We start from the raw sequence: 18,631 nt of genomic DNA, 5'->3' as shown, positions 1-18,631 counted from the left end.
GAAAATCTCTACCACACAGCCATTTCTAGATGCTGACTCAGGAACAAAGGTGCTTCTCAGAATTAGTAATGATCGGGATGCTATTAAAAAAAGGGCACTGGGAATTTATTATAAGAAAAATGCTGATTTTTTTTTTTACTTTTTATTTGTAACCTATGCCAGCAGCTCTGTAAATAAAATTTTACTGCCAGCAGAGGTAATAAATCAAGACACACAGATTATCTGCAATATATTAGGCCTGCATCTCAATACGCTATCGGGTTTGCCTTTTGGTATCACTACAATGCATCAGAACTGTGAACAATGGCACAATACTGAGTAAAGGAAGGTTATGCTTCCAAGAGCAGTGCTATAGAACAAGTTGATTGCTAGGATAGCACAGTGGTTAAAGGCGTTTCCCGCTGGACACAGTGGTGAGGACCTTGTGTTAAATTGCCAACAGAGCCATTATTTGCATGTTTTTACGTTCTTCGGTTTGCGTAGATTTCCTTTGGGAAGACTGGCTCCTTCCAGAAAAAACACAGCATATGAGTGTTAATCCATCAAAGCATAATTGCATAATTTCGCAGCTTTTTCAGTAGATGTGCTATGGCCCGTTATCTGGGATAAAACGTTATATGCTGCAATTACTATAAATCAGAATTACCAAAATGGCCCCTTTCGTGAACTAGATTTACTGAAACGTAGATGCCCAAGACAAATTTAGCAGCATCAGCTAACTCGACTATAGCGCTGGCTAGTTTGCAAAGTTTAACTAAATCTGCATTTATATTTTTTAAGGGTATAAGGTTTTTAGTTGTACACCGATTTATTAAAAACCCTGCCCTGTTTATTATAAACTGACAAATGTATATATTTTTTTAATACTGTAGTTGTATCCACGATACAATATATTTTTTTAGAAAAGACACAAAGCATCTCTGTAGTCTTTAAATGCATCATTTATTTTAAAGGGACACTAAAGATTCCTGTTTTTTTTTTTTTAAATAACAAAATATGTCATAGTTACCTCCACTGTGCAGCCCATTTTGCACAGTGGCCCAGATCCTCGTCTTCTGGGGTCCCTCGGCGGCTGTCTTGGCTCCTCCCAGCATCAGCTAACCCCCTTCATGGGAAGCGCTCACCCAAGGGGGGGGCGCACTCCCGTGCTATACCAGCCAAATGTATCACTCGGCCCCGCCCCCGGCACGCTGCATCATTGATTTGATTGACAGCAGCGGGAGCCAATGGCTGCGCTGCTATCAATCAACCAATGAATGAGCCGAGAAGCCAAAATTGCGCTAAAATCAACCTATCAAATACCAATCACGCCTATGAGAAAAGTGTTAGTGCAATACTAAATAAATATAAACATCCAAGGTATAATGTAAAATATCAAAGGAATAGTAAAATCGTCCACAAACCGGTGCAAATTAGCTGGTTTGATCACTGGATGATCACTGCAGATGGTTCCCAACATACAGCACTCACTACTGATTGCAAGCTCAATACTCACAAATTTCAGATGCTTGTTAGACGGTTCCAGGAATGCTTCAGGAAACAATTTAACTTCACCCCAAAACAAGCAGAGCTCCTCAACGGAGGAGTTGCAACTTTAAACAGCCGCCTGCAAAACCTTGCGCCCGAAGGAATCATCTGAAGATGCACTCACATCAACCTTGTAAAATTTGGAAAAGGTGTGAACGGACGATCAAGTCGCCGCCTTACACACCTGAGACGCTTGATGTCAAAAAGCCCAGGAAGCACCAATTGCCCTGGTTGAATGTGCCGTGACCGAAAAGGGGGACGCCCGCCCCTTAAAAGCATAGGCCTGTATGACGGTCTGCTTGATCCATCGAGAAATGGTGGCCTACGAGACCGCCAGGCCCTTTTGTGGACCAGATACCGACACAAAAAGTGATTCAGACCTCCAAAACTGAGCCGTAGCGGACAAGTACACCCGCAAAGCACGTACCATGTCCCTGGTCCAGCATCTGGCGACTCAGGTAGTCCACCTGACATTTTTCTACGCCCGGAATGTAGACGGCCGACAGAGCCGACACGCTTCTTTCCACCCAACGCAGAATGTGAGCGACCTCGGACGCTGCAGCCAAGCTCCGTGTTCCCCCCTGATGGTTGACATAAGCCACCGCCGTGGCATTGTCCAACTGAATCCTGATTGGGTGACCTTGCAACCTCCTCGACCACGAGGAGAGGCATAGCCTGATCGCACGAAGTTCCAGGATATTAATCGGCAGACGGGATTCCTGTAAAGTCCAGTGACCCTGGGCGGACTGCACCCCCCAGACGCCCCCCCAACCTGTGAGGCTGGCGTCCGTTGTAATCACCGTCCACTGGAAGGGAACGACCGACTTCCCGGACCGAAGAGCCGGGGATCTCAGCCACCAATTCAGAGAGACTATGACTAGGTGGCTTACCTGAATCTGGCGATCCAGAGACAATGGAGATTCGTTCAATTTGGACAGGATCTCCTTCTGCAATACTCGAGTGTGGAACTGGGCATACAGTACTGCCTCGAAGGAGGCTACCATCAGACCCAGGACTCGCATGCAAAAAACGGAGAGACGACCATTTGCGGGATGCCAACAGCTTCACCGCAGACTGAAGAGTCTGCAATTTTTCTAGGGGAAGAAAGACTCTCGCCTCAACCCCAGGTATTCCAAACAGTATACCAGGACCGACTTCTGGATGTTTAACACCCACCCGAATTCTCGGAGGGTTTGGCTGGCAATAGTCACATCCACCTCTAATTCTGAGCCAGAAGCTGCTCTCAGAAGAAGATCATCTAAGTAGCCCACGACGGCAATGCCTCGCTGTCTCAGCGAAGCTAGAATCGGTGCGAGCACCTTGGTGAAAACTCTTGGTGCTGAGGCTAGGCCAAAGGGAAGAGCCACAAACTGATAGTGGTCTTCTCATATTGCAAAGCGCAGAAACCTCTGGTGTCCTGCGCAAATTGGGACATGCAAATATGCGTCCTTAAAGTCCAAGGACACCAGAATGTCCCCTGGATGGAGCGCAGCCACCACCGAGCGAATGGATTCCATGCGGAAGTTCCATACTCTCACAAAGGCATTTAGGGCTTTGAGGTCCAAGATTGGACGGACCCTGTCCTTCTTTGGGACCACAAAAAAAAGGTAAAACCAGTGATGTAAAATCTGTGATGTAAAAACTGATCTGTGCTCCGTTCAGAAAGCCAGTGCTAGAGACTTCCCAGGAGACAGACCCCCCCCTCACAGAAAGCGGACCCCGGCACCCCACAGGGACCTGGATTCCCCCCACAGGTACACCCTGGGCAGGAGGGGAAAGAGCGACAGAGAGCAGGGAAAGAGGACAGGAGAACCCCATAATCCCGGGAATGCCCAGCTGTTCCATCCTGCCGAGGCAGCAGGAACTGTACTTACCTGTCCTTGCGAGGACATGCTGGCGCGTCCCTGACAGACCCACAACCGATGGTACGGAGTAGCTGTCAGCCCGGTCCACTGTGAGACAACAAAAAAGCCCAGTCATATGTGGACCCTGGAGCAAAAAGCCAACCGGCCACCCCAGGGGTTATGTCGTGGCAGACCCATCGCTTAGCTAAGATGTGCTCACGCTTGATGGCCGGCAGTTGATAGAAGAATCTTAAAAAAAATAAACAAAAATAATGAAAAATTTCTTCAGGGCGCTGGGCCCAAAGGGAGCCACGTCCTTCTCCTCTGCTAGGCAGAAAAAAAAACTGAGGCTGCATGCTGCAGGAAGGAGGGCTATGTCCGGGGGGACCACCCCCTGGGTGGGGCTGTTCAACTCTGTTAAAGTAACATGTATTTAAATATCCAACATGTTCTGCCTAGTCCTCTCCTATGAATAGGAACATAACCCATATGTCAAGACTTTGAAGGCCGTTTCCATCCATGGACGATAAGAGAAAAGAAACTAGCTGAAATGCCATAGTCCGTTCCAATGCTAGGTTAAAGAAAACACACACTGCTATACCATATAAAAACAGCATAATACAATACCACATCAGAAGAGAAAACCAGAATAAAACCTCATATTGGGAGAGCTCGGTAAGTATAAATATAAACCAAACCAAAGTATCTGCTCTCTTTCACCTTGTCGTTTTCAAATGCTTAAACATGGAAAACAAAAAGTGAACTGGGCATAGTGTAGAGAATATGTTTTTAATGGTTAAAACACAATGGGGAGGAGGGTGGAGATTTAGTAAACCTGGGGCAGACAGAATATGGAGCGGTGGTGCATAGCAACCAATCAGCTTCTAACCATAATTTTCAAAGTGATACTAAAAGGTTAAAATTGTATTATTTAAAAATAACAAATAACAATGTTATACTTACCTCCACTGTGCAGCTCGTTTTACACAGAGTGGCCCCGAACGCCGTCTTCTGGGGTCCCTCAGCGGCTCTCTCCACGCCTCCCTGCAACAGCTAAACCCCTCTGGGAAGCTCTCTCCCGAGGGGGTTACCTTGCGACGCGCTCCCTTGTCATACACTCTGCGTCCATAGTCACCGATCGGTGTCATAGTCACGGTCCTTCCCCCCGCATCATTGGATTTGATTGACAGCAGCGCGAGCCAATGGTTGCGCTGCTATCAATTTATCCAATGAAGAGCCGAGAAGCCTGGGCAAAGATTGAGCGCGTTCGAGACGCTGGACTTTCCAGGGCTCAGGTAAAACGGGGGGGGGGGGGGGGGGGGGCGGTAATCGTCAGATGTTTTTTCACCTTAATGCATAGATGCATTAAGGTGAAAAAACATGAACCTTTACAACTGCTTTAAGTCCCCTTTCACACTACTTCAACTTCAAAGTCACGCGATTTTGTCCGCAATTTCAGGGAGACTTCAGGTCTATGAGCTGAACTCGCATTAAAGTCTGAAACTACTTTGAAGTAGGCACAACTTGAAGTTTTACTAATAAGAATGGTATTTTTCGGAAATCATTGGGAACAACTTGTCATATGACTTTTCAGTCCCAAGTCATAGAACAAGTTGTACAAGTGTGAAAGGGGCGTAACTGAGCAAGCTGAAGACGTTGATTGGTTACCACGTACAGCTGCTCCAGATTCTGTCTGCTTCAGTTTTGGTATATTCCACTCAATGTATTTTTCTGCGCTAAAATTATCCCTTTCAAAGAGACGCCTCTGGCTGACTGGAATCTACATCAAGGACAGACATCAAGCACAGGATGTATCAGTATTAATGGACTAATGTTAGCACCTGAAGGCCATTAAACCTCGGCGACCACATTTTATCGAATAAAGTAGCAAGATTTCTGATAACTGTATATTCTTAAAACCATATATGGCTCTTCATATTGTACTGTGCCAACACTAACTCGGTTATTCCACTGGGGTTTAACAAATATGTTGGATGGCGCTGCTTTCTTTTGGTGAGATTTGGCAGATGTGTCAGCACTTACTCTGGAGGTTAAGGTGATTTTAGACTTTGGGATTCAAGTTTTACAGTGAAAATGGAATTCCATAAGCCTTAAACCGCTCCCACCCCTCTTCAAACTGGTATTTTAACTACCCCGTGGAAAAAAAAGATACTTCTAGTTACCCATTATTTGCTCCGGTCACATGATCTGGCTTCAGGAGAGAGGAGAGATCGCAGACAATGGCTGTAATGCCTATGTAGTGGTGTCACCCATAGACTTACTATGGGGCATCCGTTGTTGACTATCCTTCCTCTACCCTGAAGCTGACACTGGGAGATGATCATGTGACCAGACAGAAGCATGCTGAGAATAGGTAAACATAAGCATCTTCCTTCTCCAGGGTAGTTAGAACAGCACAAGGGTGGTAAGAGCAGTTTTAGGGCTTACTTAGGTATAGACTTGTATTCCACTTTAAAATATAAGTCCAGTCAAATCCTATCTAAACTTAAACCTACTCCCACCCCCATCCTAAGCCTTATACTAACTTCCCTGTAAAGGAAAAATGTGTATTCTTATTCTTCCTATTTTGAGGACACTCCGGTCCAATCAATTGATTGGCTTCCAGCGCCAGCTTCAAGGTGGAGGGATAACCGACAATGGATGCCCCATAGTAAGTCTATGGGTGATGTCACTGCATAGGCATTGCAGCTGTGGTCGTGAGCTTTACTTTTCTCTATTCCATATTGCAAGAAAAGATTCCCATAAGCTGTGCTATTAATCCCCATGGTGGAAAAGAGGAGTTGGCACAGGCACCTTTGCTTCTATACAATTGCAACAATATATTGTGACTTTAAAACAGGGGTCTCCAAATTTTCTAAACAAAGGGTCAATTTACTGTCCTTCAAAAGGTCCTGGTGTCAGAGGGAGTAAACAATCCTGTGCCATCATTGGTGTCAACGGGAGGAATCTTGCACTATCATTGGTGTCAATAGAAGGAACTATGCACCATCATTGGTGTCAGCAGAGGGAATAATGCCCCAAAGGCCAGATAAAAACAAAACAAAGGTGCCGCTTCCTGCCCCCAGTTTGGCGACCACTGATTTAAAGCGGGATTCTACCCGCGATTTTTTTTTTTTTTAAAGTCAGCAGCTGCTAACAGTGTAGCTGCTGACTTTTAATAAAGGACACTTACCTGTCCTACTTGCCCGCGCTAATGGCCCCCCCGATGCCAATCCCACGATCGATGCAGGTCCCGCGCCGCCATTCACACTAGGGGAAACAGGCTTACGGCTTCACTGCCCATTTCCTACCGCGCATTGGCGAGAGTCTCGTGCCGACTTGTGAATGGGCGGCTGCTCTCCGAGAACACACACAGTTCCCAGAAAGCAGCGCGCCCCATTTACTAGGAGAAGATGAAGAAGAAGAAGAAGACAGACCGCGGCTACGGAAGAGGCAGATTACGAACTTCCGCATAGCAACAGGTATTTCGGGTGAGTATAAAAAAAAAAAATGCACTTTTTTTTTTCACATTTAATGATTTTTGGGCAAATATTTTTTTCCTGCGTGGAACTCCACTTTAAAGCACTGAAGCCAATGTATGACAAGGGCAAAGACAAGAAAAAATAGTTACACATACCAACTTCTTACTGTCATTTCTGCAGTGAAAAACAGGTTGTAATGGGCAACAACCAATTTTCTTTTGCCTACTTTTTTGTACATAAGACCCATAATTTTCTCTTTAAATAGACTGGGTTTCATAAGATTATCAACCAATTACAAAGGAGTAATGATAGTTGAGCAATGCGCTCTTACCTTGTGCTAGTTATAATATCTCCTTTAGCCGTGGCATCCAAGCAGGCCTCTTCTGTATGCCGTGTTTGCCTGTTATTCTCGTCACGGTCTTTCCTTTTTAACACTCCCTTCAGTTGCGGACTTGAGGCCCCCACAGCCTCTTCAGAGTCACTGTCCATCCCTATTTGTGAACCTGAGGTATGTGCCAGGCACTTAGAAGAGTTGGAGTGTCTTTGCTCCTGTCTGTCTTTTTCCAGCAACAAAACAGGGGGGGTTTCAATCAACACCTCTTTAGCAGACACTGCACACTCTCGTCTGTCTAAATGACCAATCTCTTTGGACTTTATTAAGCTATAGGAAGCATTTATCACTTTACCCGGTGAGCGAACAGTTGTTAAGCTTTCCAAGCTATCCTCCCTTGTATCATCACAGCTACCACAACACACGCATGAATTAATTAAGCAGTTTGTGGCTGCTAAGGTAAGTTTGTGGGCCTCATCCCCTTCAAGACTTGTTAAAGGGTCTGAAGAAAGAGGGGAGTGACTGCAGGCTAAATCCGGAGACGTTTCCAGAGAAGCTGAAGTTGCACATGATTTGGGATTGAAGATTACAGTTGCTGAGATTTTCATTCCGCCAGTTCTGGTAGCTATCATTTCCGCCGTCTCTGCATCATCACCATTCACATCCCAGCCATTGAGGTATACCTGTGAATCTGTCATCTCTAAACAACTACAAGAGTTTTGGAGAGTAGCACTTGACATGAGTATTTTAGTTCCATCAATGTTGTTGTTATTGCTTATATCACTTTCCGTTTCCTTCAATGGATCAATGTGGTCTATATCCCCATTTTGTACAAGTGTGTCTTGGCACAGAGAAGTCTGCTTAGGTTTATAACAGGAATTGTTTACCCAAGAACTTGTATTTTCCGAGATTCTTCTTCTAGAAAGTCCATCTAAGGCTCCATCAAGGTCGTCCATGAAGAACACCCTATCCTCATCATCCAGTTGGTCTCTAGGGCGTCTGCTTGGTGAGGCCTCGGTGCTGGAGCTAGCCCTGTGAGCAGGTGACTGACAGACACTTGGTGGAGAAAGTAAAGAGGACATTTCATCGCCAACTCTGTGGACCATCATATTAAGCTGCTCCAGCTCCTGCTCATCATACTGCATAGAGCAAGCCAGTTCTACCTCCGTGTTCTCAGTTTTTGAAGAAAGTGGTTCTTCTGAGGGTAAGGCAGCAATTAAGACAGGAGAGATTGCTGTGGGCACTTCTGGGTCAGACCGGACAGGAAACTCCATATCCTGGGATATGCAAAGGTTCCGCTCTAGAGTATGTAGCTCTTCCTCTGTTAATGTCTGAAGAAGATCTCTGCAAGGATGTGAAAAAGAGAAAAAGCAATTACTAAAAAGCACTGAAATTAATTGACCATGCAAGGTAATTGTCACCTTTAAAAATGTTATGATAGTCTAAATGCACAATTTAACTTGCTATTTTATTTGAAAAGACAATACAATTGCAGGAATGGACATTAAGTATATAGGAGAGCTGGCACAAAATTATTTTTCTTTTCCCCTCAAAGCTTTTATTACATTTTACTGAACCACGCCAATCAAAAAATAATTTCTAACCTGTCTCCACTGAAACATACCCCTTCACTTCCCTATACACAGGGCCGGCCCTATGATGGGACCAGGTGGTACCATGGGTACCAGGCGGCACTTTTAGGGGGGCAGCATTCTGCCGCCCGCCAGACAGCCCACTCCGCTGCCTGTGAGGACACTCGCTGTCAGAGGGGAGCAGTCTGCGAGTGAGAAAGGCAGGCGCCGCTCCCTCTGAGGAACCTGTTGTGCTGAGAATGGTTGCCCGTCGGAATCTGTTCCCCCTAGCTCTCGGCTCCGATCGGAACTCCGCCTCTCCAGCCCTCTGCATTGCCGCTCCCTCCTACTCTACCCACGAATACTAATGATCCTAGTACCGCCCGCCTCTCCAGCCCTCTGCATTGCAGCTCCCTCCTACTCTACCCACGAATACTAATGATCCTAGTACCGCCCGCCTCTCCAGCCTTCTGCATTGCCGCTCCCTCCTACTCTACCCACGAATACTAATGATCCTAGTACCGCCCGCCTCTCCATCCTTCTGCATTGCCGCTCCCTCCTACTCTACCCACGAATACTAATGATCCTAGTACCGCCCACCTCTCCAGCCTTCTGCATTGCCGCTCCCTCCTACTCTACCAATAAATTCTTATGATCCTAATACCACCCCGTCCCCGGTACAATGTTATTACTCTTATGGCAGATTGGATAGCAGCGTTTGCCCCCGGGAGACAGCCTGTGTACAGGATATATCTATGCCTATGCGGTTCGGATGACTTGGCCTATTTTCCTCTCTTGTCTGTCCTGAAGAAGCCTCACGGCGAAACGCGTAGACGCACAGGGGACATTTATAGGCAACATACATACCTGACATCTTGTATGGTTTTCTTTTTAATGTTGTTTTATGCAACTACTTTGTAATAAAATTATATATTTTTTGCTATCCCTGTCTGTGTTGCTTATAAAGTCCGACCATTGGTTGCTTTTCCTTAAGCAATTTGTCTTTATCACATGAATAGAGCCATGACAGGTCCTCTTTATACATGAATAGAGCCATGACGTGATTTTTTGGGGGGGGGAGGGGCAGCATTTAATTCTTGGTCCCAGGCAGCACAATGTCTTGGGCCGGCACTGCCTATACATATTCACCAATCAGCCATAACATTATGACCACTAACATGTAAAGTGAATAACATTGATTATTTTATAACAATATCACCTGAAAGTAGGCAGGATATATTAAAGCGGAGGTTCACCCAAAAATCAACTTTCTGCCATTAGATCTAGCATACTGCTGACATCTGCAGTATGCTGGGGTTTTTTTTGTACTTATCGTTTATCAGCCGTTGTTATCCGGCTCCGAGCGGGTACTTCTGTGGGGAATAGGCGTTCCTAAGCCAAGCGGACTTGATTGACGGGCTGCTAAAGCGCGTCACGCCATCCGAAAATACCCGAAGTCACACTCGGGTGTTTACGGCGCCTGCGCCTGCCGTGTAGAGCTGACTGCGCAGGTGCCGTAAACACTCGAGTGTCACTTTGAGTATTTTCGGAAAGGCGTGACGAGCTTTAGCAGCCCGTCAATCAACTCCGCTTGGCTTAGGAAAGCCTATACCCGGAAGGAATCCCCGCTCGGAGCCGGATAACAACGGCTGATAAAACGATAAGTACAAAAAAAAAAACAGCATACTGCAGATGTCATCAGTATGCTGGATCTAATGGCAGAAAGTTGATTTTTTAGGTGAACCCCCGCTTTAAGCAGCACGTGAAAATGTTGTCCCTGACGTTGATGTGTTGAAAGCAGAAAAAATGGGCAAGCGTAAAGATTTGAGTGACTCGGACAAGGGCCAAATTGTAACGGCTAGACGACTTAGAGCAACTCTGACCAAACCTGTAAAAGAATGTCATTGTAAAAGCTACTACACTAAGCTGCATGTTATTTAAATGACTGTAATATACAGTAAAGCTCTTAAAAGCACAGTGAACATACTCTGGACCACAAAACAGAATGGTTAGGTGTTCCTTTAAATATAATTGTCTAGATCAGTGGTCTTCAAGCTGTTTTCTTCCCTTTTTGCGGCCCTTGGGCACTATTCCTCTCATTGATTTCCTTTTATTGACACCATTGATAAGGCACAGTCCCCCCCCCCCCGATCAACACCAACGGTGGGGCATAATTCCTCTCATTGATGACAACAGTGGGCAGAGGCGGCTCTCTAATTAGGTGGTCGCCTAAGGCCTCGCACTCACAGGGGCCTCGCAGCCGCCTAATTTTCCTGTGATTAATACTAATGTCTGCATCATCGTATCTCTCTATTACCCCTCTTTCTTTCTCACCTCCCCCTCTTGCATTGGCTGAATATGTCTGATGGGTGAGGAGGGTGCCCTGGAAGTGGTGCTGATCATCTGTGTGCTAGATCCGTGCATTTCCTGCAGCCATTTTTCTTGCTTGAATTATTTTTCCTATTATGGGCGTGAGTGGGGCCTCATGTCTAAGTTATGTCTAAGTTTTGCCTAAGGCCTCACAAAGCCTAGAGCCGCCTCTGAAAGTGGGGCACTATTCCTTCCACTGACACCAATGACAGGCTATTTTTTCATTTCTATGATATAAACGTTGGAACACTATTCCTCCCACTGACATTAAAGGGGTTGTAAAGGTAAAACATTGTTTCCTTAAATAGCTTCCTTTACCTTAGTGCAGTCCTCCTTCACTTACCTCATCCTTCCATTTTGCTTTTAAATGTCCTTATTTCTTCTGAGAAATCCTCACTTCCTGTTCTTCTGTAACTACACACAGTAATGCGACACTTTCTCCCTGGTGTGGAGAAAGCCTCTTGAGGGGGGAGGGGAAAGCAGGATTGTCAGGACGCCCAATAACACACAGCTCATTTCTCTATCTGCAAAGTAGATAGCGGCCTGACCCTCCTGCTCGCCCCTCCCCCTCAAGAGGCTTTCTCCACACCAGGAAGAAAGTGTCGCATTACTGTGTGTAGTTACAGAAGAACAGGAAGTGAGGATTTCTCAGAAGAAATAATGACATTTAAAAGTAAAATCAAAGGATGAGGTAAGTGAATGAGGACTTTACTAAGGTAAAGGAAGCTAATTAGGGATTTTTTTTTTACCTTTACAACCCCCCACCAATTCCAACAATGGGGCCCTATTCCTGCCACTGACACCAATGATGGGGCACTATTCCTTCAAATGACACAGTATTTAGGGAAGAAACAGAACCCCAACATTTAACAATGGGGCACTAATCCTCCTACTGATCACAGGTGCTATGCAATTTTTTTTACTCCTACTGACACACCAAGCCCGAGGCATTGTCTACTCCCACTGACCATAGTGGCCCTCCTAAAGTCTGGAGGACAGCGAACTGGCCCTTTGTTTAAAAAGTTTGGAGACCCCTGGTCTAGATGATAGCAACTTTGGGCATGCACTTAAAAATCTACCATTGACATTGTCCTTAAAGGAGTTAACATTGCCATAAAGGTAGAAGTTTTTTTTCTTAATGTATTCTATGCATTAATATACAAAATCTTGTGTGTAGCAGCCTCCCCAGCACCCCCCCCCCCTCCCCACTTCTTTACCTGAGCCCCATCATCTCTCTCCAGTGATGTCCACGAATGTCTAAGCTATTCAGGACACTTCTCCTGATTGGCCAAGACACAGCAGTGGCGCCATTGGCTCCCGTGGCTGTCAATCAAAGTCAGTCAGCCAATTAGGGGAGATAGGGGGTGGGACTTGTGGGGACACTGCTGACAATAACCTGTTGCTGCTGGCAGAGACTGAGCATATATATGGACCGACCATCAAACTACTAGCATTATTTACTGCATACAGACTTTACTAGGACTGTACTCGTGCACCTCCGTAAAGATTGGGCCCCAATGCTAGCCAGCTGAAGATCTAGGGGTAAGGACTGATCAGATAGCTACTTCACAAGAACTTTGCCCATTGTCAATAGTAATAGATACCTTTTTAGGAAGTAAAATGTCATTGCTGCTATTCAAATATAGAGTACACTCTCAGAATATAGCCTTTATTGCAGTATTAGTTATTATTGCTGTTACTGTTTTCTAATGCCATTCCTTAGTGCAGATTTTGTTGACTACTAGGGGCTATAGATTCAGCATTGATTTACGCCGACGTATCTATAGATACGCTGCGTAAATTTAAAGCTGCGCCAGCGTATCTTCTTTCTGTATTCAGAAAGCAAGATACGCCGACATTAGCCTAAGATCCGACTGGCGTAAGTCTCTTACGCCGTCGTATCTTAGGGTGCATATTTACGCTGGCCGCTAGGTGGCGCTTCCGTCGTTTTCGACGTAGAATATGCAAATGACCTAGATACGCCGATTCACAAATTTACGTACGCCCGGCGCTATTTTTTTACGTCGTTTACGTTAGGCTTTTTCGGCGTAAGGTTGCTCCTGCTATTATGAGGCGTACGCAATGTTAAGTATGGACGTCGTTCCCGCGTCAAATTTTTTATTTTTTACGTTGTTTGCGTAAGTCGTTCGCGAATAGGGCTGGACATAATTTACGTTCACGTCAAAACCAATGACGTCCTTGCGGCGTACTTTGGAGCAATGCACACTGGAAAATTCCACGGACGGCGCATGGGCCGTTCGGGAAAAATGTCAATCACGTTGGGTCACGCCCCCCTCATACTAATTTGAATTAGGCGCGCTTACGCCGGCCCCATTTACGCTACGCCGCCGCAACTTACGGAGCAAGTGCTTTGTGAATACTGCACTTGCCCGTGTAAGTTGCGGCGGTGTAGCGTAAACAACAATACGCTACGCCGGCACAAACTTACGGCGGGCTACTTGAATCTAGCCCTAGGTTTACACTAATTTAGCTGCATAGAACTCTATTCCATGCTGCCAATAAGCCTAGTGAACAGTGAACTGTGTTTGACCTAATCCTTTACGTACCTCATTTTTGTGCATATTGCTATTTCCTGCAACCTTGTTACAATATATTGGGTTAATTTACCACTAACCAGTCTAATGTTTGTTTTTTGATACTGAATCTTAGTTGTGTGTCCGGTATCCCTATTTGTGCTCCCAGTAGCAGTGCAGAATCCATTTGCTTAACCTGGTGTGTTAGTGGGTCTGAGGTTGTTTTCAGAGTCGAGGCAGAAGAAAAGAGAACCTAATCGACCAAGCGGCTCCTGCAGGGATAGCACTACAGGTACATGCATTGGCGCATTGGTCTAAGCTGGAACAATGTAACTATTTATAAAATATAAATACCTGGAATTCTACTTCAAATGCACAATGCATCTATGGCACTGTGTGGAAGAAAGCACTGCTTGCATGCTTCTGGCAGCCTTAGTAAACTGACTATAATGGTCCAGTATTCACCACAAGCTAAGATTAGGGTTGAATTGTGATTCAGCAATGACATCGACTTGAATACAACAAAAGTATACATGAGAGCTGTCTGAAGAACCCTGTATGATTAAGCTGCCACGGCATTGCTATTAGATGAAATGCGTGGTAAACACAGGACGTTTCTCTAAATGGAATCATCGTATACCGCTAACAATCTGCTAATCAGCGAGGGATGATCCGTAAAAAGGTATTACATTCATTTCACACTGAGCCTAAAGTAAGATAAATCATCAATCAGTGACAGTGTATAATAGCAAGATGTTCGCACAGAGCACTCAATCAGCACTGATCATCAACATGTGTCTTTTCTTTTTTTCTTTAAACAGATAATCTATGCCTCTGTTAATAAATGGCACATAATACACAGTGGAGGACACCATAGTCATTAAAATTCACAGGGGAACTGTCATTTTTAAAATAATCTATCCATCATCCAAACTGATGTAAATTATGCAATGGTCGAATTCAACCGAGTTTGCAGGAATGGTTATTTGCAGCATTTACTTCATCCCCTGGAACAGTTGCTTAATGTAAAACTTGAAGAAAAAAGATTGGACAGCCGCACTTCCACAAAATCCTTAAAAAGGTCGCCTTTAATAGTAAAAAAGAAAACAGCACTACAAATCACAGCAGACAGTGGGGTGTATAGCCGACGCGTTTCGCACTGTAATGTCAGTGCTTAGTCATAGCTAAAACAAAATGGTACACAACTCAAATATATACACACCTAAACCAAACCAGTCACGTGATCCACCCTCACCTGTGGCCAACCATCACTAATGATGTATGTTCGAATGGTAAATAACAATCAATGGTGATCACCTGGAGGGGTGGACCACATTGGTGGTTATGTCTGACACACATATACAACCCAAAACAAAAGTAAAAATTAGATAGGACCAAGTGAAAAATGTATATAAAATAAAAAGGACATGAACCTTGAAATATAGAAAAAACATGAATAAAATCTAGTGACAATGAATTAACATGCAAATATAATCTATGTGACAATAAATAATACAGAGCAGTGTCATTAAAGAGGGGGTTCACCGTAAAAAAATGTTTTAACCTTAGATGGATGCGAATTTTGTCTAGGGGAATCTGCTACTTTTTCTAAAATCGAACCTGTACTTACCGTTTTAGAGAGCGATCTTCTCCGCCGCTTCCGGGTATGGTCTTCAGGGCTGGGCGTTCCTATTTTGATTGACAGTCTTCCGAAAGGCTTCCAACGGTCGCATCCATCGCGTCACGAGTAGCCGAAAGAAGCCGAACGTCGGTGCGGCTCTATACGGCGCCTGCGCACCGACGTTCGGCTGCTTTTGGAAAATCGTGACGCGATGGATGCGACCGTCGGAAGCCTGTCGGAAGACTGTCAATCAAAATAGGAACGCCCAGTCCCGCAGCCCATACCCGGAAGCGGCGGAGAAGATCGCTCTCTACAACGGTAAGTACTGCTTCGATTTTAAAACAACTAGCCGATTCCCCTAGACAAAATGAGCAGGAATCTAAGGGTAAAAAGTGGTATTTCCGGGTGAACCTCCACTTTAAAGCACAAATATATATACATGTGTTCTTATTCGGCGTGTGGAACAACGTGAAGAAGTTGAGAATCCTGTACACATGTGTATGCATAAATTGTAATCATGCAAATGAAGTAAGAAAGTGAACATCAAAATTGGGTGTATATTATGCATCAGGAAACTCAGGAGACATTGTGAGCGAAAAGAAAAAACAGTGAAGGAAAAGATTTGTGTAATAAAGAGACAAAGCTCGAAATAATGTGTAAAATTAGAATTGTGCAAGTTTATCGGTAATTATAATAAAGCTCAAATGAAGAGCTGTAATAAGATAAAGTATATATTTCATGTGCCCATTAGCTAGAAATAATCAAATATATATTCATCATGCAATAATGATGATATGTGTATTGAAGGAAAAAATTGGGTGGTCGGTATGTGTGTCCATACATCTAAAAACGCAATGGAGATTGGAGGTGTGTGGGGAAGGGAGGTACAAATATAGGAATAGCTCCCACCACATTACCCTAGATCCCCACCGTGTACTGGTATTCATAGTGTATGACATGATAAAAAAACCTAAAAGGAGTTTTTAGGCTTTAACAATATTCCCAACTTTTCCCTGCTTCCTCCCCCTGGCTCCCAGGGTCCTCCTCTGGCTCCCGGTGTCGTCCTACCTCCTGCTGGGAGTTATCCGATTAGGCATCGTGCATTTGCATGAGTACAAGTACCGGTACTCGTGCAAATTCTCAGTATCGGCACCGATACTAGTATTGGTATCGGTGTAACCATAGTCACACCTTTCTGCTACTACTGTTTAGCTGCACTCTGCCAACAGCCTCCCCCTGCGACAGGTACTGCTGCCGGTATCTCTGTGCAACGCTTTCTGTGAGTACTGTGTTGCCTTCAGCCAGTGTTGCTGCCAGTCTGAGTGGCTGCATAGACTCTATTGTACATATTGGAACGTGTTTAACAATACAACTCCTACAAATCCAACCACTGTGTGTACGGTGCCTTCCCTCTGGGGTGCTTACCACCCCGGCCCCTGCATCCTACAAGGTTCAGAGGCCTACACAGATGAAGAATGTGATCTGTGATTATCAGTATGTTAGTAAAAAAAAAAAAATATTTTTGGCCCTGGAATCTCCTGTTTTGTGATCCTTGTCACTTGGGGGCAGGGTCATTCTTGGACATCCTGCCATCTTAAATGTGGTTCTCCAAAACACACACTCACAAAAAATGCATTTAATCGCAGCATACCAGTCCAAATCGCACTGCAATGCCAATGCACACGTCCAACATTGCAGTGAATGTACGTTTTGTACACTTCATATAAAGCTTGTACAAAACAGACAAAAAAAAAGGCACTGTGCAGTGCGCTGAATATCATCAATTTAAAAGGAATATGAATTTATTGTTGGTCATTATTGGCACCTTTAGTGCAAGCAAGGTCAAGAAAAAGACAGTCTGCAGTCTCTAACCATCTCTTGCATCATGTCCACAGTCTGAACAGCTCTTGCATCATGTCCTCGGGCATGACAGATGCAGCCTCGCCGGTGCCTGTCAGATGCAGCCTCGCCGGTGCCCGTCAGATGCAGCCTACCAGCGCCTCTCAGATGAAGCCTACCAGCACCAGGATGACACCCCCCGCAATGGGCGGCACACGGGGGAGACCCTGCCTGTTTTTCAGCCCCATTATCGGCACCGTTTCTTCTTTCAGCCGCATGCCTAAAAAACACAGATATGTTTTGGCGGCAGAAATTTTCGGTGCACCGATAAACCGAGCATGTCAAGAGTGCCTCCTAGGGCTCTGTTTTATCAGCAGATGGATTGGAGACAGTAAAGTAACAGCCTTTTGTAGCAATGCGGAGGATTAACCCCTTAGGTTCCACAGTGAGTAGAACAAGCATGCTTTTCTGCATATACAGACTACTTTTACTGTTGTGGGTTTTGGAAACACTTTAAAGCAGTGTTCCAAATTAAACTTTTATTATATAAAAATTAGATATGCAAATTAGATATGCAAAGTAGACAGAGTTATTGTCATGTTAACCAGTGCATGTCGATGCCGTTACATTTGGCCTGGTGATCTATGCATTAATGGTCTATCATTAAGACCCTTCCCTACTTCTGGATGGAACTACTCTAACAGGCATGTTTATTCTCGTGAGATACAGTAAATAAATCACTCTGAGGAAATTATGTTTTTCAGCTCTATTTCTGCAGATGTTCTCTTAGCAAAAGCAATAAGCGAGCGCCGCTACAAAAGGTGCTACATCTCCAAATGTCTCATTGGCATTTGAAAATGTCCGACATATGTTAATGCATCAAAAGAAGCCATTCACTTTCTATAGTAAGCAAAACAGTGGAATAAAGAAAGAGCTATGAGACCAAGCAGCACCATTTCACAAATGCGCACGTCTCTCAAAATATATGCTACTCTAGAATTAACTTGGACAAAGTTGTCAGGTTTTATATAAAAAATAAAATAAAAATAAAAAGAGAAAAGCTATCGTTAGGGGACAAGCGTCTGAAATACAAAAGGGGTCAAGAATAAATATGAAATATTTATGCTCAAATCTGTAAAACTGAGGGCACTTAAAAAAATCTTGTGCCAAGAGAAATAACTAAAAGCACCAGAAAGGGCGCCGCTGCTGATCTGAACATTCTAATTGCCTGGCTGTCCCTAGCTTCAATGCCTTCACAGTCCCAGGACAGAAACATGTAGTGTTGACACATCTCTAAACTGCAAACTTATTCCAGGTAAGTGACAATGTATTGAAGCCAAATCGATCAGCATGATGGCGAAAACATAAAAGGGAGTCAACAAACCTCTATCATCACAGGTGCCTTTACAAAATGTGTTTTTATACAGATAGATATATTATTTTATGCACCACCTACCTAGGTGTATGTCCATATCTGCCTATGGGGGGTCATGCTTACCAGTATCTCAAAGT

The 18,631-nt window shown here is 44.5% G+C and overlaps 1 protein-coding gene across 2 annotated transcripts in view; it reads right to left on the bottom strand.

Moving 5' to 3' along the window:
• ZFYVE28 (zinc finger FYVE-type containing 28) overlaps window positions 1–18,631 on the bottom strand; it is a 338,158-nt gene that overhangs the window by 88,829 nt on the left and 230,698 nt on the right. For both annotated transcript variants that reach the window (XM_040335304.1, XM_040335305.1), the window contains exon 8: window positions 7,185–8,528. In XM_040335304.1, coding sequence (XP_040191238.1) covers window positions 7,185–8,528 — 1,344 coding nt within the window. The remainder of the gene's footprint in view (window positions 1–7,184; window positions 8,529–18,631) is intronic.

The sequence above is a fragment of the Rana temporaria genome, chromosome 1, assembly GCF_905171775.1.
Source record: "Rana temporaria chromosome 1, aRanTem1.1, whole genome shotgun sequence".
NCBI classification, from domain to species: domain Eukaryota; kingdom Metazoa; phylum Chordata; class Amphibia; order Anura; family Ranidae; genus Rana; species Rana temporaria.
Note: the sequence above shows the minus strand (reverse complement) of the source record. Positions and strands in the feature narration are given on the sequence as shown.